The 15590-nt window shown below is 44.1% G+C and overlaps 1 protein-coding gene across 1 annotated transcript in view; it reads right to left on the reverse strand.

Moving 5' to 3' along the window:
* LOC122550722 (rho GTPase-activating protein 20-like) overlaps positions 1 to 15590 on the reverse strand; it is a 104205-nt gene that overhangs the window by 13776 nt on the left and 74839 nt on the right. The window contains exons 10-12 of the mRNA XM_087988154.1: positions 15316 to 15494; positions 5627 to 5788; positions 1889 to 1998 (exon numbers count right to left, since the gene is read on the reverse strand). Coding sequence (XP_087844280.1) covers positions 1889 to 1998; positions 5627 to 5788; positions 15316 to 15494 — 451 coding nt within the window. The remainder of the gene's footprint in view (positions 1 to 1888; positions 1999 to 5626; positions 5789 to 15315; positions 15495 to 15590) is intronic.

Genomic DNA, 15590 nt, shown 5'->3' on the forward strand with positions numbered 1-15590 from the left:
GCAGTTTCTCCTCACTGCAGAAATTAGCCAGCTTACCCTTCCACCAACCTCAAATTCACCCTTTCCCAAAAAGCCAGGATTGTCCCCACAAGTCACTGTACCCTTCTGCCTGACAACTGATGATACTTTCCATTTGACCAACAACTGGGAAGGATACGAAAAAAACACAATAACGAGGTCCTACTTCAGCTTCAGAGCAGGAACTCTGCATCCTGAAGATTTGTGGGATTTCCCCTGACTCTGCATTCTCCATCCTCAGGCCTTTGTTTACATACTGTCATTAGCCATTCAGTTGTAAACTAAATGGTCTTAATAACATTAAAATATTTAATATTTCAAATTTCAATCTTCTCTTTGATTACTTATATGCTACTAATTCAGATGCCTGGACAAATAACCCAGAGAACTGAGTTTAAGTTCTATCAACACTTAGGCAACTTTTGTTCAGTTCATCTAAATAACTCTTCAATAAAAAGCTGACATCAGCCATAGCGAGAATGTAACTATTAGATTGTTGGTAACATTAGGTTTACTGGTGATTTTAAAGAAGGAATCCTGCCAGTCTGACCTTTATGAGATTCCTGATTCAGACCAAATCTGTGGACTGTTAAATATTCTTTAAAATGACCTAGCAAGCTGTACAGCTGCACTAAACAAGCACAACAAAATATGAAAAAAAACAGAACTGACCACCTGGCATCAATCTAGGCATCAGAATTAAACACAACAAAGGCACACCCTGCCCAATAACCCCTGCAAGTCCATCACTGCAGGAGTTCATCGGAGTAATGTACAAGCCCAAACAACTTCAGCTGCTTCAATCTTCTCGCCACCTGAAAGGTCAATAAAGTCAGGACACTCACTGATGATTGCACAACTTGCTTTTCCATTCTGAAGTGCTCAGAAATGGAGCAGTCCGTGCCCACATGTAGCAAAACCTGGATGACATTCAGGCATGGGCTGATAGATGGACAATAACATTCACAACATGCAAATACCAGGTATTGATCATCTCTAATGACGAAGAATCTCATCATCTAGCCTTGACAATGAATGGCATTACCATAAATGAGGTCTTTATCATAAATATCCTTCAGATACCGGATGTTTAACTGGAAGAGCCAATTAATACTGTGGCTACAGGACTGGGTCATAGGCTTGGTATAATATAGAAAATTACTGACCTCCTGACTCATCAAAACTTGCCTGTCATTTACAAGGCAGAACACAAAAGTGTGAAGGAACATTCACTTGTATTAAGGGCAGTTCCAACAACATTTAAGAAACTTGCTGCACCATTTGACTGGCATCCCATCCACCACCAGCACACCATGGCTGCAGTGTGAGCTGTCTCCAAGATACACTGCAGTTTTTCCCAAACCCACAAATTCTACCACCTCGAAGGAGAAGAGCAACAGGCATAAGTGTACACCATCACAGCCATGTTTTTTTTCTGCAAATCAGACAGTGTACGTCTTGGAAATATATAGCTTATCTTCAACATCGCTAGATCAAAATGTTGGAACTCCCTCCCTGTTAGCAATGTGGGAGCACCTACATGGCATGAACTACAAGACAATAGCTCACCACTCCAGTTTTGAAGAAATTAAGGATGGGAAACAAATGCCAGCTCTTCCCATGAATGAGTAATTAAAGAGATTTACTGGGCTGTGCTTTAAGTGAATAATTGACTGTTTTCTGTGTCTTGTGAGAAGAAAGGGTTATTTTAGCTGTAATACAGCTTTGTCTGTGGCCCAACCCCGCGCAGCTTCTGATATTTTATAGTCCCCTGGCCTCCTTGTGTCTGCCTCACCACTCTCAAGATCAACTGGCTTTCTCTGCAACTGTACATTACCAAGACGATACTCCACTAAATGCTTTAACAAACCTTTGAATTTCCTTTATCTTCTCCTCATGACTTCTCTTTTCTATTGCTGCCAGCCAATCATCATAGAGGTCTGAAGTAAAGATGCTTCCAGGAATATTCCGAAGGAAGTCCTGAATTTACAATAGACAGACATGTGTCCATGAAGCAAACGAATTGAAAATTAAATAAAACAGCCCTAAAAGTTTTATGTTATGCAGATTTTCAAAGCATTGAACAATGTCTAAAGCAAGTAACGCTGACAAATGAAAAGCTCAATACTACAGTTCTCACCAGTAGATGGGGTGCCCGTTGCTGATACTCTCCAGTTCAGAACTGCCTGTATCTGAACTTTGAATTATTTTTGCTAGGCTGTTTAGTGAGGTCTGAAGCAGCTTATTCTTTCCTGGATGATGGATGGGCAGTCAGACATCAATTTCCCGAGCTCAATTAAAATGTGCTTCATCTGGTAAATCTGGAAATATTTTAGTATTTGTCATATAGACTTGGTCATGGAACCTGGTCCCTCCCAAATGGAAATGGCTGTATACATCGTACACTCTGGCAGAGTACATAACAATGGTTTTGTATTGAGTAAAGTATTGTTGGTCCAGCGAAGAGAAAAGTCAAGCATGGTACCTGCTTCCCATCAGTACAAAGAGAATCCTACTGAAAAGTGTGTGTACTTTCACTTCCTATTCGTTTGCAATCAGATACCGCTGTCAAACATCTACAGTGCAACAGCCTGTCAAGTCTCTGGATTCGCTCTTGGAGTTCAGTTACTTACTTAAGGTATTGGCGGATTGCTGCCAATATGATTGAATTCCAGAGGCAATTATAAAGTTCAACAGCAAGGGGAGAAAATTGAAAAATCTAGGGTTTAGACATAGTTTCTCATTTCATGAGAAAAATACAATCCTCTACCAGACACCAACACAGGATATTTGGTTATGGGAAACATTTCAGAGTTCATCACCTTTTGTAAACTAAATGAGCAAATATGCTTTACAGATTATTGTAAGAAGTTCATTAAAATGAATGACATGGGCTCACAACAATTTAGGTGGCGAGAGAGTGATTGCTTTAGAGACACAGTAAATTGATGAGGGTAAACTCGTTAAAAAAGAATGGTCTCAATTATAACACCCTTGCTGGTAAGTCGTAAGGTAATAGGTTCAAGTCCATAATAAATTTAAAGATGTAGCTTGGCATTTCAGGAAGGAATGTGCATTGTTGGATGTGTTCACTTTCAGGTGAGGTGTTAAACAAAGGCTTTGCCTATGTATTCTATGTTGTTCATTCTATGTTATTCAACAAACAGTCAAACATGCTCTAGGTAATATCTACTCCTCAAACAAATCAAATTGGTATATTATCTCACTGGTGTTTATGGGATCTTGTGGGCACATTAATTAGCTGCTATATTTGCCTACAAAGTAATAGTGAGCATACTTCAAAAGTACTTAACAGACTGAGAAACATTTTGGGACATTCAGAAGACACGAAACTCCTGCTAGACAGAAATGGCCTTTCCCTCTTCATAAAATTTCTTCTTGTTTTTTTAAACTTGTTCTGTTTCAATATATGAGTCACAGTTTGCAGTTTCAGACTTAGAGAAACCATTTGAAGGAAAAGCTAATATTATCTTCTCAATTACTTTGATCAACATTGGAATTTCCCATTTTTTAAAAGCTTTTATTGAATTTTCTCACAGTTAAAGAAATATTATAACCTACATGTAACTAAGTCAGAAAATTGTAGGGATTCTGTTTATATATTTTCAAAATTATTGCTATATTTAAAATTATTTTACCTCTACATCATGAGCAACACTAATTATTCATTTTCTCCCAGATATTATTTTCCAAGCGGCTTGTGCTAATGGATTGCTTATAATGGTACTGTGCCAAGAAATCCAAACTAGTTTCAATGAATAGTCTGCTCTCCTCCTAAATTAAACTATTTTTCCTGACATGCATACTGATTAACTGCATCTATAATTTTAACATGGGAATTGAGTCTTATTGATTTCTCTGTAATAACTGAACAGTTTGACTCTTTAATTCATACTTTTCACTTAGTGGGCAGAAAGGAAATTACAAAAGAAAGTCATTCACATTCATTATATTTGTTTAAATTGCCACTTTTTTTTCCATTTACTTCCATGTCCCTATATGGCTAGTTCCTGTCATGGGCCTTTCCTGAATCTAGTGGAGGGGGAGAAATAAACTAATGATTACACACAAAACAGTCAAGGAAATATCCACTGATGAGACAAGCAATGGGAGTCAGCTTCCACTTACTGATCATTATTGTGCTACCAACTTTTCAACTCAGACACCCATATGGCAACTGGTAAAATTCAGTATTTTCGCAGCATTGTGACCCCTACGCCCAACCTCACTGGAGTTCAAAGGTCAGTTAGTGACAGTTGTTTAAAATATTTTCAGGAGGTACAGTACCAATGTAGCAATTGTTTCAGGGTCCCCACTGGGACAGGGACCATGGGAGATCGAAAGAATGCATAGCACTGTCAAACCACAAGTGGGGCAATTTATGCAAGATTAAGTTAAGCGAGTATTTTGGAAGATTGTTGATTCACCCAATACTGCTGGAAGTCTTTTGGGATGTTTCAGACACAGACCTTCATTCACTATAATACTGGCATCTAGATTATTAAGTACTTACAAAATGGAGTCAAAGGAATTCCACCAGGCTCCTACTGGAGACCCTGCCCTTTTCTAACATCATACCTAGCTCTCCCATCTGGAAAAAAAACTTCTCTAGTGTCTCCTAGCTCAGCATCCACTGTTTATAGATACAGCCTGATATCCTGTCTTCCACAGGGCTTTTCTGTCTTCTTTACTGGGCAACAGACCACGAGGAAATTCTGAATTCCATAGTTTACAATCAAACATGGTGAAACACAAGCTGTTTCTGACAATTGCGAAATCAACCTGCAGTATCAGTTATCAATTACTGCAGAGTTGGAGAGAAAGTGGAAACAATACAGGTGCAAACTTACCTTTGGATATTAATTTTTGATATTTTATCCATTTTCTAGTACTCCCTTTGTCTTTTGCTCTGGGCACCCTCGCCATCTGTTTCACTCTGTCCTCCACCCACTCCGTGAACAGCATAAAAAACACCATTTTCCAGTCCTCTCAATTCTAAAGACGATCCAGAATGGACTTGAAATATTAATTCTGTTCCTGACTTCACAGACACTGCCAAACTTGTTGAGTTTCTATGGCATTTTCAGTTTTTATTTCAGATTTCCAGGCATTTGCAGTTTTTTGATTTTAATAAAATACCATTTCTTGCTCAGCAAGTTTACTAACATATCTTGAGGACAAGACAGCCTCTTCACATAATGATTGCTATCTTTAGTTTACTCAGGTAAAGGACATAGACCAGGTTTTAATACAGAAACTAACTTAATCCGGGTCTCTCCAGAGTTAAATGATCTTAGACAGTAGAATAACTGTGAATAACAATTGGATTTGGAACTCATTCACTGATATTCTATTCCTCCTACTGGAAAATCACTTGGCCTTAGCTTTCTGACTTCCATTGAGTACTTAAGTTTGGGAGGAAAGAATTGGTAAGTCCTAAGTATCACCCTGATGATTAGTGTACCAACACATTAAACTACCAGGCATCTCATCCTTAATTTGATTAAAATGTAGCAGCTCAATGTAGTCTTCAATCTGGGATGGAATAAAATGTAATTCAGATTCTAAGGGCATACTCTTAACATACTTTGAACACAGCAGCTGTCACAAACACAGATTCACGGGCTAAGTACACTTCAGCTCCAGTATTCAGCTTCTCTTTCAGCTCTTTGCAGGCTTTAGCATTCGCAGAACGTCTGAAAATGCCTCTGGTGAATGGGCCTTCACGAAACAGAAAGGAAAGCATGTCCTATAATACAGAGGGCAAAAAAAAGCATCATAAGTGTGTTATGAAATCAAATTAACTGAAGAATGCATACTCAACTTCTGCTTTGACACTTGAGACAACACAACTAAGACTTGTCTATCAGAGTTAACAAAGCAAAGCTTTATTTTACTGTTGAAAATGTCACTGACAATAGAGTCATACAGATATACAGCACCAAAAAAGGCCCTTTGGCTCATCACATCTGTTCCAGTCAAAAACAACCACTTGACTATATTAATTCCATTTTCCAGCACTTAGCCCAGTGCCTTGTATGACATTGCAAGTGCACATCTAAGTATTTCTTAAATGTTATAAGGGTTTCTGCTTCTACCACCCTACAGGTAGAAATTTCCAGATTCCCATCACTCTCTGGGTGAAAACATTTTTCCAGACATTGCCTCTAAACCTTTTGTCCCTTACCTTAAATCATCTGGTCCAACATCCCTCCAAAGTGGTCCAACATCCCTCCAAAGAGGAGGAAAATTACTTCAAATCTAACCTATGCCCCGCATAATTTTATACTCTATAATAATGTGCCCTCTCAATCTCCTCAGCTGCAAGGAAAACAATCCCCTGTCTGTCCAATCTCTCTTCATAAGTGAAACTCTCTGCCTGTATTCCTGATGAAGGGCTTTTGCTTGAAACGTCGATTTTACTGCTCCTCGGATGCTGCCTGAACTGCTGTGCTCTTCCAGCACCACTAATCCAGAATCTGGTTTCCAGCATCTGCAGTCATTATTTTTACCCAATTGATTTTAACCCTACTGCGAATCCTCTTGCAAGGATGCCTGCCTTGAAGAATTTTCCTCCTCTCTCTACAAGATTCTCAGGGAGTCCCTCTCCCACTGCAACTCCCAGGTCATTTCCTCTGCCCTGAAGCTCTTCAACCATGTCCTGAAATAAACTTGCTACCACAGCCACATTTGCTTCCTCAGTGCCTGCCTCCGTAACCAACTCATCCCACACGGACTCCGGACCACCTTTAAACCAGCAGAGTTCAGACCCGAACAGGACAAACAGTACAGACTACAGATTCAAAAATACCAGCAACGGTTCTCCTTCAAGATCCTCCGCTCCATACTTGCAGCAATGCGCCGGCACCTAACCTCTCTACAGTCTGCCCTGCCTCAGCTGAGGGCCACACTCTCTCAGAATTGCAAAGGACCCACTCTGTACTGCATCATCAGGAGAATTCATACTCTCAACAAACAGTATTTCAACTCCATCTGAAACATCAAAAACTGTAAGTACAACAAACTTTTATCTACCCACTTCCATAACCAGCGCTCCACAAACATTCCAGAAGATTCCCCCGGCCTCTGGAACTGCTCGGACGCCATTAGCCATGCGGCTGGTGCAGCTACCATCCCCACACTGATTGATGACGTCACTTCTGCCCCATCATGGCCACGCCCACAGCCACTTCTGCCCCTCACAATTCCTCATGCACCACACATGACATCACTTCTGCCCCTCACATCATCGCTGATGTCACACACTCAGTGACGTCCACCCCCCCACTGCCATGTTTTCCACCACTTCCGCCCCCACCAACACCACTCACCTGCATTCTGCTGACATGCCCCCCACAGATCCCACTGTCACCATCCCCGTACCCCCAGAACCCTGAGGGGAACACCACCCCTACTCATGACTCTACCCCCATTCCCCCACCACCACACCCACTCCAATTACAGGCCCGACCCCCACTCCCAGCTCCACACGCCCGACCCCCACTCCCAGCTCCACACGCACACGGTCCCAGCTCCCAGCCCTGCTGAGTTTTCACCATCCCTCCAGACCTCCCCCTCACTGAGAACAAATGATCAGTCCTCAGCAAAGGACTCACCTTCATTCACCCTCTGTCCACGCATCAATGAATTTAATACACGCCGTGACGTCGAAAACGTCTTCCGCCGCCTCCGCCTCCGAGCTTACTTTCACAATCAGGACCCCTTCGCCCACCTCCAACACACTTCATCCACCTGGACACCCCACGCCGGCCTATTACCTGCCCTCGACCTCTTCATTTCCAACTGCCACCGGGACATTAACCGCCTCAACCTGTCTACCCCCTCCTCCACTCCAACCTCTCACCCTCACAATGCACATCCCTCCAATCCCTCTGCTCCAATCCCAACCTCACCATCAAGCCAGCGGATAAAGGGGGCGCAGTGGTAGTCTGGCGCACTGACCTCTACACCGCTGAAGCCAAATGCCAACTCGAGGACACCTCTTCCTACCGCCCCCTCAACCATGACCCCACCCCCCCCATCACCAAACCATCATCTCCCAGACCATACAGAACCTCATCACCTCAGGAGATCTCCCACCCACAGCTTCCAACCTCATAGTCCGGGAACCCCGCACTGCCCGGTTCTATCTCCTTCCCAAGATCCACAAGCCTGACCACCCTGGCCGACCCATTGTCTCAGCATGCTCCTGCCCCACTGAACTCATTTCTACCAACCTCGACACTGTCCTATTCCCTTCTAGTCCAGGAACTCCCCACATATGTTCGAGACACCACCCACGCCCTCCACCTCCTCCAAGACTTCCGTTTCCCCGGCCCCCAACGCCTCATCTTCACCATAGATATCCAATCCCTCTACACCTCCATCTGCCATGACCAGGGCCTCCAAGCCCTCCATTTTTTCCTCTCCCGACGTCCCCAACAGTACCCTTCCACCGACACTCTCATTCGTTTGGCCGAACTGGTCCTCACCCTTAACAATTTCTCCTTTGAATCCTCCCACTTCTTCCAGACCAAAGGGGTAGCCATGGGCACACGTATGGGCCCCAGCTATGCCTGTCTCTTTGTTGGCTACGTAGAACAGTTGATCTTCCGTAATTACACCGGCACCACTCCCCACCTCTTCCTCCACTACATTGATGACTGAATTGGCACCACCTCGTGCTCCCGCGAGGAGGTTGAGCAATTCATCAACTTCACCAACACATTCCACCCTGACCTTAAATTTACCTGGACCATCTCTGACACCTCCCTCCCCTTCCTGGACCTCTCCATCTCCATTAATGACGACCGACTTGACCCCGACATTTTTTACAAACCCACCGACTCCCACAGCTACCTGGATTACACCTCTTCCCACCGTACCTCTTGCAAAAATGCCATCCCATATTCCCAATTCCTCTCCTCCGCTGTATCTGCTCCCAGGAGGATCTGTTCCACCACAGAACACACCAGATGACCTTCTTCTTTAGAGACCACAATTTTCCTTCCCACGTGGTTAAAGATGCCCTCCAACGCATCTCGTCCACATCCCGCACCTCTGCCCTCAGACCCCACCCCTCCAACCGTAACAAGGACAGAACGCCCCTGGTGCTCACCTTCCACCCTATCAACCTTCGCATAAACCAAATCATCCACCGACATTTCCGCCACCTCCAAACAGACCCCACCACCAGGGATATATTTCCCTCCCCACCCCTTTCCGCCTTCTGCAAAGACCGTTCCCTCCGTGACTACCTGGTCAGGTCCACGCCCCCCCCTACAACCCACCCTCCCATCCTGGCACCTTCCCCTGCCACCACAGGAATTGCAAAACCTGCGCCCACACCTCCTCCCTCACCTCCATCCAAGGCCCTAAAGGAGCCTTCCACATCCATTAAAGTTTTACCTGCACATCCACCAATATAATTTATTGTATCCGTTGCTCCCGATGCGGTCTCCTCTACATTGGGGAGACTGGATACCTCCTAGCAGAGCGCTTTAAGGAACATCTCCGGGACACCCGCACCAATCAACCACACTGCCCTGTGGCCCAACATTTCAACTCCCCCTCCCACTCTGCCGAGGGCATGGAGGTCCTGGGCCTCCTTCACCGCCGCTCCCTCACCACCAGATGCCTGGAGGAAGAACGCCTCATCTTCCGCCTCAGAACACTTCAACCCCAGGGCATCAATGTGGATTTCAACAGTTTCCTCATTTCCCCTTCCCCCACCTCACCCTAGTTCCAAACATCCAGCTCAGCATTGTCCCCATGACTTGCCCTACCTGCCTATCTTCTTTTCCACCTATCCACTCCACCCTCCTCCCGGACCTATCACCTTCATCCCCTCCCCCACTCACCTATTGTACTCTATGCTACTTTCTCCCCACCCCCCTCCTCTCACTTATCTCTCCACCCTTCAGGCTCTCTGCCTGTATTGCTGATGAAGGGCTTTTGCCCGAAACATCGATTTTACTGCTCCTCAGATGCTGCCTGAACTGCTGTGCTCTTCCAGCACAACTAATAACGAATCTGGTTTCCAGCATCTGCAGTCATTGTTTTTACCTAAACTCTCCACCCCAGGTAACATCCTGGTAAATCTCTTCTGCATCTTCACCAGCGTTATTATATCCCTTCTATAAGTGAGGTCCAGAACTGCACACAACACTCTAGCTGCGGCCTAACCAACATTTTATACAATTCCAAGGTAACTTCCCTGCTCTTAAACTCTATACCTTGGCTAATAAAGGCAAATATACCATATGCCTTCTTAACCAATTTATCCATCTGTGCTGCTACAAGTATAAATGCACACCAAGGCTCCTCTGATCCTCGGTGCTTCCCAGGGTCCTGCTCTTCATCATGTATTCTCTTGCTTTCTCTGCCTTGTCCCAAATTCATCACCTCACATTTATCCGATTGAATTCCATCTGCATCTGATCAGCCCATCTGACCAATTCATCTATATTCCCCTGTAATCTAAGGCCATCCTTCTCACTATTTACCACCTCACAAACTTTTCTATTATCTACAAACTTAATGATCAGCCCTCCTACATTCAAGTCTAAATCATTTATATAATCCACAAACAGCAAGGACTCCAACACTGACCCCTATGGGACCCCAATGGGCAAAGACATCCAGTGGAGAAAACATCCCTCCCCAATCACCCTTTGCTTCCCGCCACTCAGTCAACAGTCAATGCAATTTGCCAAAATTCCTTGGATCCCATGGACTCTTACCTTTGCTATCAGTCTCCCATTCAGGACCTTATCAAAAGTCTTGTTGAAGTCCAAGTAGACTGCAGCAAAAGCATTTCCTTCATCTACACACCCGGTCACCTCTTCAAAAAATTCAAATCAAGTTGGTCAAACAGGATATCCCCTTAAGAAAACCATCTGACTGTTCTTGATTAATCCCAGTCTCTTCAAATGCAAAAAATCCTGTCCCTCAGCATTGCTTCCAATAATTTCCCCACCTTTAGCTTAGACGGACTGGCCTGCAGTTTTCTGGTTTATCTCGTGTTCCTCTTGAATAATGGTACTAAATTGGCAGCCCTGCACCTCTCTTAGGCCCGAAAGAAATTGAAAATGTTTGCAAGCATCCTTTCGATTTCCTCCCTTGCCTCTCCCAACAGCTGGGATACATTTCATTCAGCCCTCAATTTCTCTCTTCACTTGCTAAGTTGTTCTAGCACTTTCATTGATATCTCCCATAACAGGTCTCTCATCCTCGTCAATAAATTTCCATTTGTCCAGAACCCCTTCATACATAACCTACCCTGTACACCAATCACTCAGTCCTCACTAATCTCCATTGATACATGATACATTGATGGGCGGCACAGTGGCACAGTGGTTAGCACTGCTGCCTCACAGTGGCAGAGACCCGGGTTCAATTTCTGCCTCATGCGACTCTCTGTGTGGAGTTTGCACGTTCTCTCTGTGTCTGCGTGGGTTTCCTCCGACTGCTCCGGTTTCCTCCCACAGTCCAAAAATGTGCAGGTTAGGTGAATTGGCCAAGTTAAATTGCCCGTAGTGTTAGGTGAAGGGGTAAATGTAGGGGAATGGGGCTGGGTGGGTTGCGCTTTGGCGGGTCGGTGTGGACTTGTTGGGCCGAAGGGCCTGTTTCCACACTGTAAGTAATCTAATCTAATGATCTATATGCATCAAATTTAAATTCCTTCCCCATATCGCTAATTAACGGCTTCACCTTACCAGGCTCTGATGCCACAGCCAGAAAATATCAACATAACCTATTCCTGATCAAACAGTGTGCCTAGGAGAAAGTGAGGACTGCAGATGCTGTAGATCAGAGTCGAAGAGCGTGGTGCTGGAAAAGCACAGCAGGTCAGGCAGCATCCGAGGAGCAGGAGGATCGACTTTTCGGGCATAAGCCCTTCATCAGGAATGAGGCCCTCACTCTTCCAAACAGTGTGTCTCCCTGAATTCAGTTTCTTGCATGTGACCACGCCTTACAGGTCATAATTGATGGGGATTTTGAGCATTTTTGACTTAGATAATGGAAATCACTCCTCAAACTGCTCCATCTCTTATAAAGTCCTCCTTAAAATCCATATTTTTGAGCAATCTTTTGGTACATCTACCCCTCTCCCCACCACCCTTAGCACCCCTTCTTTGTCTCCGTGTTTGCTTTTCATATGTCTATGAACCGCCTTGGGGATATTCTTTAAATTAAAGCAAATTTTATAAATGCCCAAGTTCTTATCATTAGTAGTTTGTAGGGCTTCAGCCCTACGTGTCTAACAACACTGCATAAAGCAAATACTAATTCAGCTAGACATATCTCAGACACTTTAAGTACCAACCATTTGCATTTATTTTGGATAGAATTACAAGGGACTGGATTTTCACCACTTGAGAGAAAGGTGTCCCAAATGGCATGATTTTCACTCTAGAGTCACTGTGAATTGGAGTGGGATCTACCACCCCGGACATAGGTTGGAAGTAGCTGCAGGGCAGCAAATTGGCCTGGCAGGCTGTTTAAAATTGACCAGGTTGGATTTGTCCTGCTTCTTGTGTACAGGACATTTCTGAGCAATTTTCCACATTGGAGAAAATGAGGAATCCAGATGCTGGAGATCAGAGTCAAAACATGTGGCGCTGGAAAAGCACAGCTCCCCAGGTGCTACCTGACATGCTGTGCTTTTCCAGCACCACACTATTTGACGACAATTTTCCACATTATCAGGTAGATGCCAGTGTTGTATTGGAGCAACTTGGCTAGGGGAGTGGGAAGTTTTGAAGCACAAGTTTTGGAGTACAGTATTGTCAGAAAGTTGTCAGGACCCATAGTCTCTGCACTATCCAGTGAGTAGAGTCATCTATGCTGACCACTTACCCTAAAATAATCTAGTCTCATTTGCCAGCATTTGGTCAATATCATTCTAAACTCTTCCTATTCCTATACCCATCTGCATCCATGTGATATCATGTGCAGTAAATGAAACTGGCTGACGATGGGCATGTGTGATGCTGGGGACCACTGGAGGAGGCAGAGATGGATCATCTGTTTGGCACTTCTCAATGAAGATTGCTGCAAATGTTTCAGCCTCATCTTTTTCACTGATCTGGTGTTGGGCTCTTCCATCATTGAGAATGGGGACATTTGTAGTGCCACCAACATTTCAACTCCCCCTCCCACTCTGTGGCAGGACTGCAGAGCTTAGATCAATTCTGATGGTTGTGGTATTACTTAGCTCTGTCTGCCACTTGCTGCTAATCCTGTTTTGTGTAGTCCTGTTTTGTATCTTCAACAGGTTGACACACATTTTCAGCCCTGGTACTGCTCCTGCATGCCCTCCTGCACTTTCTACTTAAGCAGTGTTGATCCCCTGGCTTGATGACAATGGTTCAGTGAGGAATGTGCTGGGCAATTAGGTTACAGATTGTGCTGCTGTTGATGGCCCAAAGACACTCATGGATGCCCTATCTTGTGTTGGTAGATCTGTTCGGTATCTGTCTCATTTAGCACAGTGATAGTGCCACAAAGCATGATGGACGGATTCTCAATATGAAGGCGTGACATTGTCTCTACAAGGACTTTGCAGTGGTGACTCACTGATACCATCATGGACTGATACATCTGTAGCCGGCAGAATGGTAAAGATGAGGTCAAGCATGGTTTTCCCTCTTGATGGTTCCCTCATCACCTGCTGCAGTCCCAAATCTAACAGCTATGTCCTTTACGACCCAACTAGTTTGATCAGTAGTGCTGCTGCCAAGTCATTCTTGGTTGTGGACGTTGAAATCCCCTTCCCAGAATATATTTTGTGTCCTTGCCATCCTCAGTGCTTCCTCCAAGTATTCCTCAACTTGGAAGAGGACTGATTCATCAGCCAAGGGAGGATGGTACATGGAAATCAGCAGGAGGTTTCCTTGATCATGCTTAACTCAAAGCCAAAAAACTTCATGGGGACAGAATCAATATCCAGGGCAATTCCCTCCTGACTGTATATCACTGTGCTACCACCTTTGCTGGGCCTGTCTTGCTAGTGGGAGAGGGCATATCCAGGGATGGTGAATAATGGTCTCTGAGACATTGTCTGTAAGGTTTGATTTCATGCTGTAGATCTGGAGTCAAATGTAAGCCAGACCAGGTATCGGTGACAGATTTCCTTCCTGAAGGTCATTAGTGAGCCAGATGGATTAGATTTATTAGATTACTTACAGTGTGGAAACAGGCCCTTCGGCCCAACAAGTCCACAATGATTCTCCGAAGAGCAATCCACCCAGACCCATTCCCCTACACTTACCCCTTCACCTAACACTATTTAGCATGGCCAAGTCACCTACCCTGCACATTTTTGAACTGTGGGAGGAAACCGGGAGCACCCGGAGGAAACCCACGCAGACACGGGGAGAATGTGCAAACTCCACACAGACAGTTGCCTAAGGCAGGAATTGAACCCGGGTCTCTGGCGCTGTGAGGCAGCAGTGCTAGCCACCGTGCCACCCATCATGGATTTTCCCAACAACTGACAATTGTTTCATGCTCATCAGGAGATTCTTAATTCCAGGTTGTTTTTTTTATTGAATTCAAATCCCACCATCTGCCATAGTGGGATTTGAATCCAGGTCCCCAGAATATTAGCTAAATTTCTGGATTAACAGTGTAGTGATTACATCACTAGGTCATTGCTTCCCATATTATACTATTTTGCCTTTATCATTTCAACCCTAGCCAAAGTGCTTCTAAACCCTGGTTTCCTGAATTTAGGTCATCCACTCTGTTGCGCTAATATCATTTTTAATCTTTCCCATTTCATCTTCGATTTAAATACTGTACTTGCAACTGGAGCACTATCATGGAAGTTCAAGGTACCACTGCTTGATTATGAAATCTTTCTAAATAGGTTTTAAGCCATTAATAACCATAAACAGGACAGTGGAACACAGAGGAAATAATGGAGCTTCACTGAGGGTACAGAGTTTATCATGAGGGATTTTGATCTGCATATAGATTAGAAAAATCAGATGGACAAGGGAGCATAGGAGTTCATAGAATGTTTTCAGTATTTTTTAGTCAAGGATTGTGGTTAATGTGATGTCACTATAAAGATACTTCATTCCCATGTCAGTCCCTATCCTTCCCCATGATAAACCTCTTTTCTATGCCATTACAATGAATAAAGTGTGTGTTCTACCAATACAAAATGTGAAGGAGTTTTAAAATCATCCCTCTCTCAAGCATATGGTCAAACTTGGTTACAGCTAATTTCCCTCTCTGTCCCTCTCTAGCCATTTTGTCACATACCATGATTGGCTTTGGGAAGTGATCATCTTCACAAATGGCTGACAGTGGTAGGCCAAAGAGTCTGCCTGGTGTAATGGAGGTTGGGGATAGAGGCATGTTATCCAACTGAGTCCCCAAACCACGCCAAAAGGTCCAGTTCATCATTGACCTTTTTCTTTTGCATTGCTTTTGACTTGTTTCTAGGAAAAGAAGAAAAAAAAGCCAAGAGATAGCATTTGAATAATAATCTGCAAAACTATTTTTCTAGCATTTGCTTTCAAAGTTGAAATGATTAT

The sequence above is a fragment of the Chiloscyllium plagiosum genome, unplaced genomic scaffold, assembly GCF_037043375.1.
Source record: "Chiloscyllium plagiosum isolate Xiang-an unplaced genomic scaffold, Cpla_swu_hap1 HiC_scaffold_6, whole genome shotgun sequence".
NCBI classification, from domain to species: Eukaryota; Metazoa; Chordata; class Chondrichthyes; order Orectolobiformes; family Hemiscylliidae; genus Chiloscyllium; species Chiloscyllium plagiosum.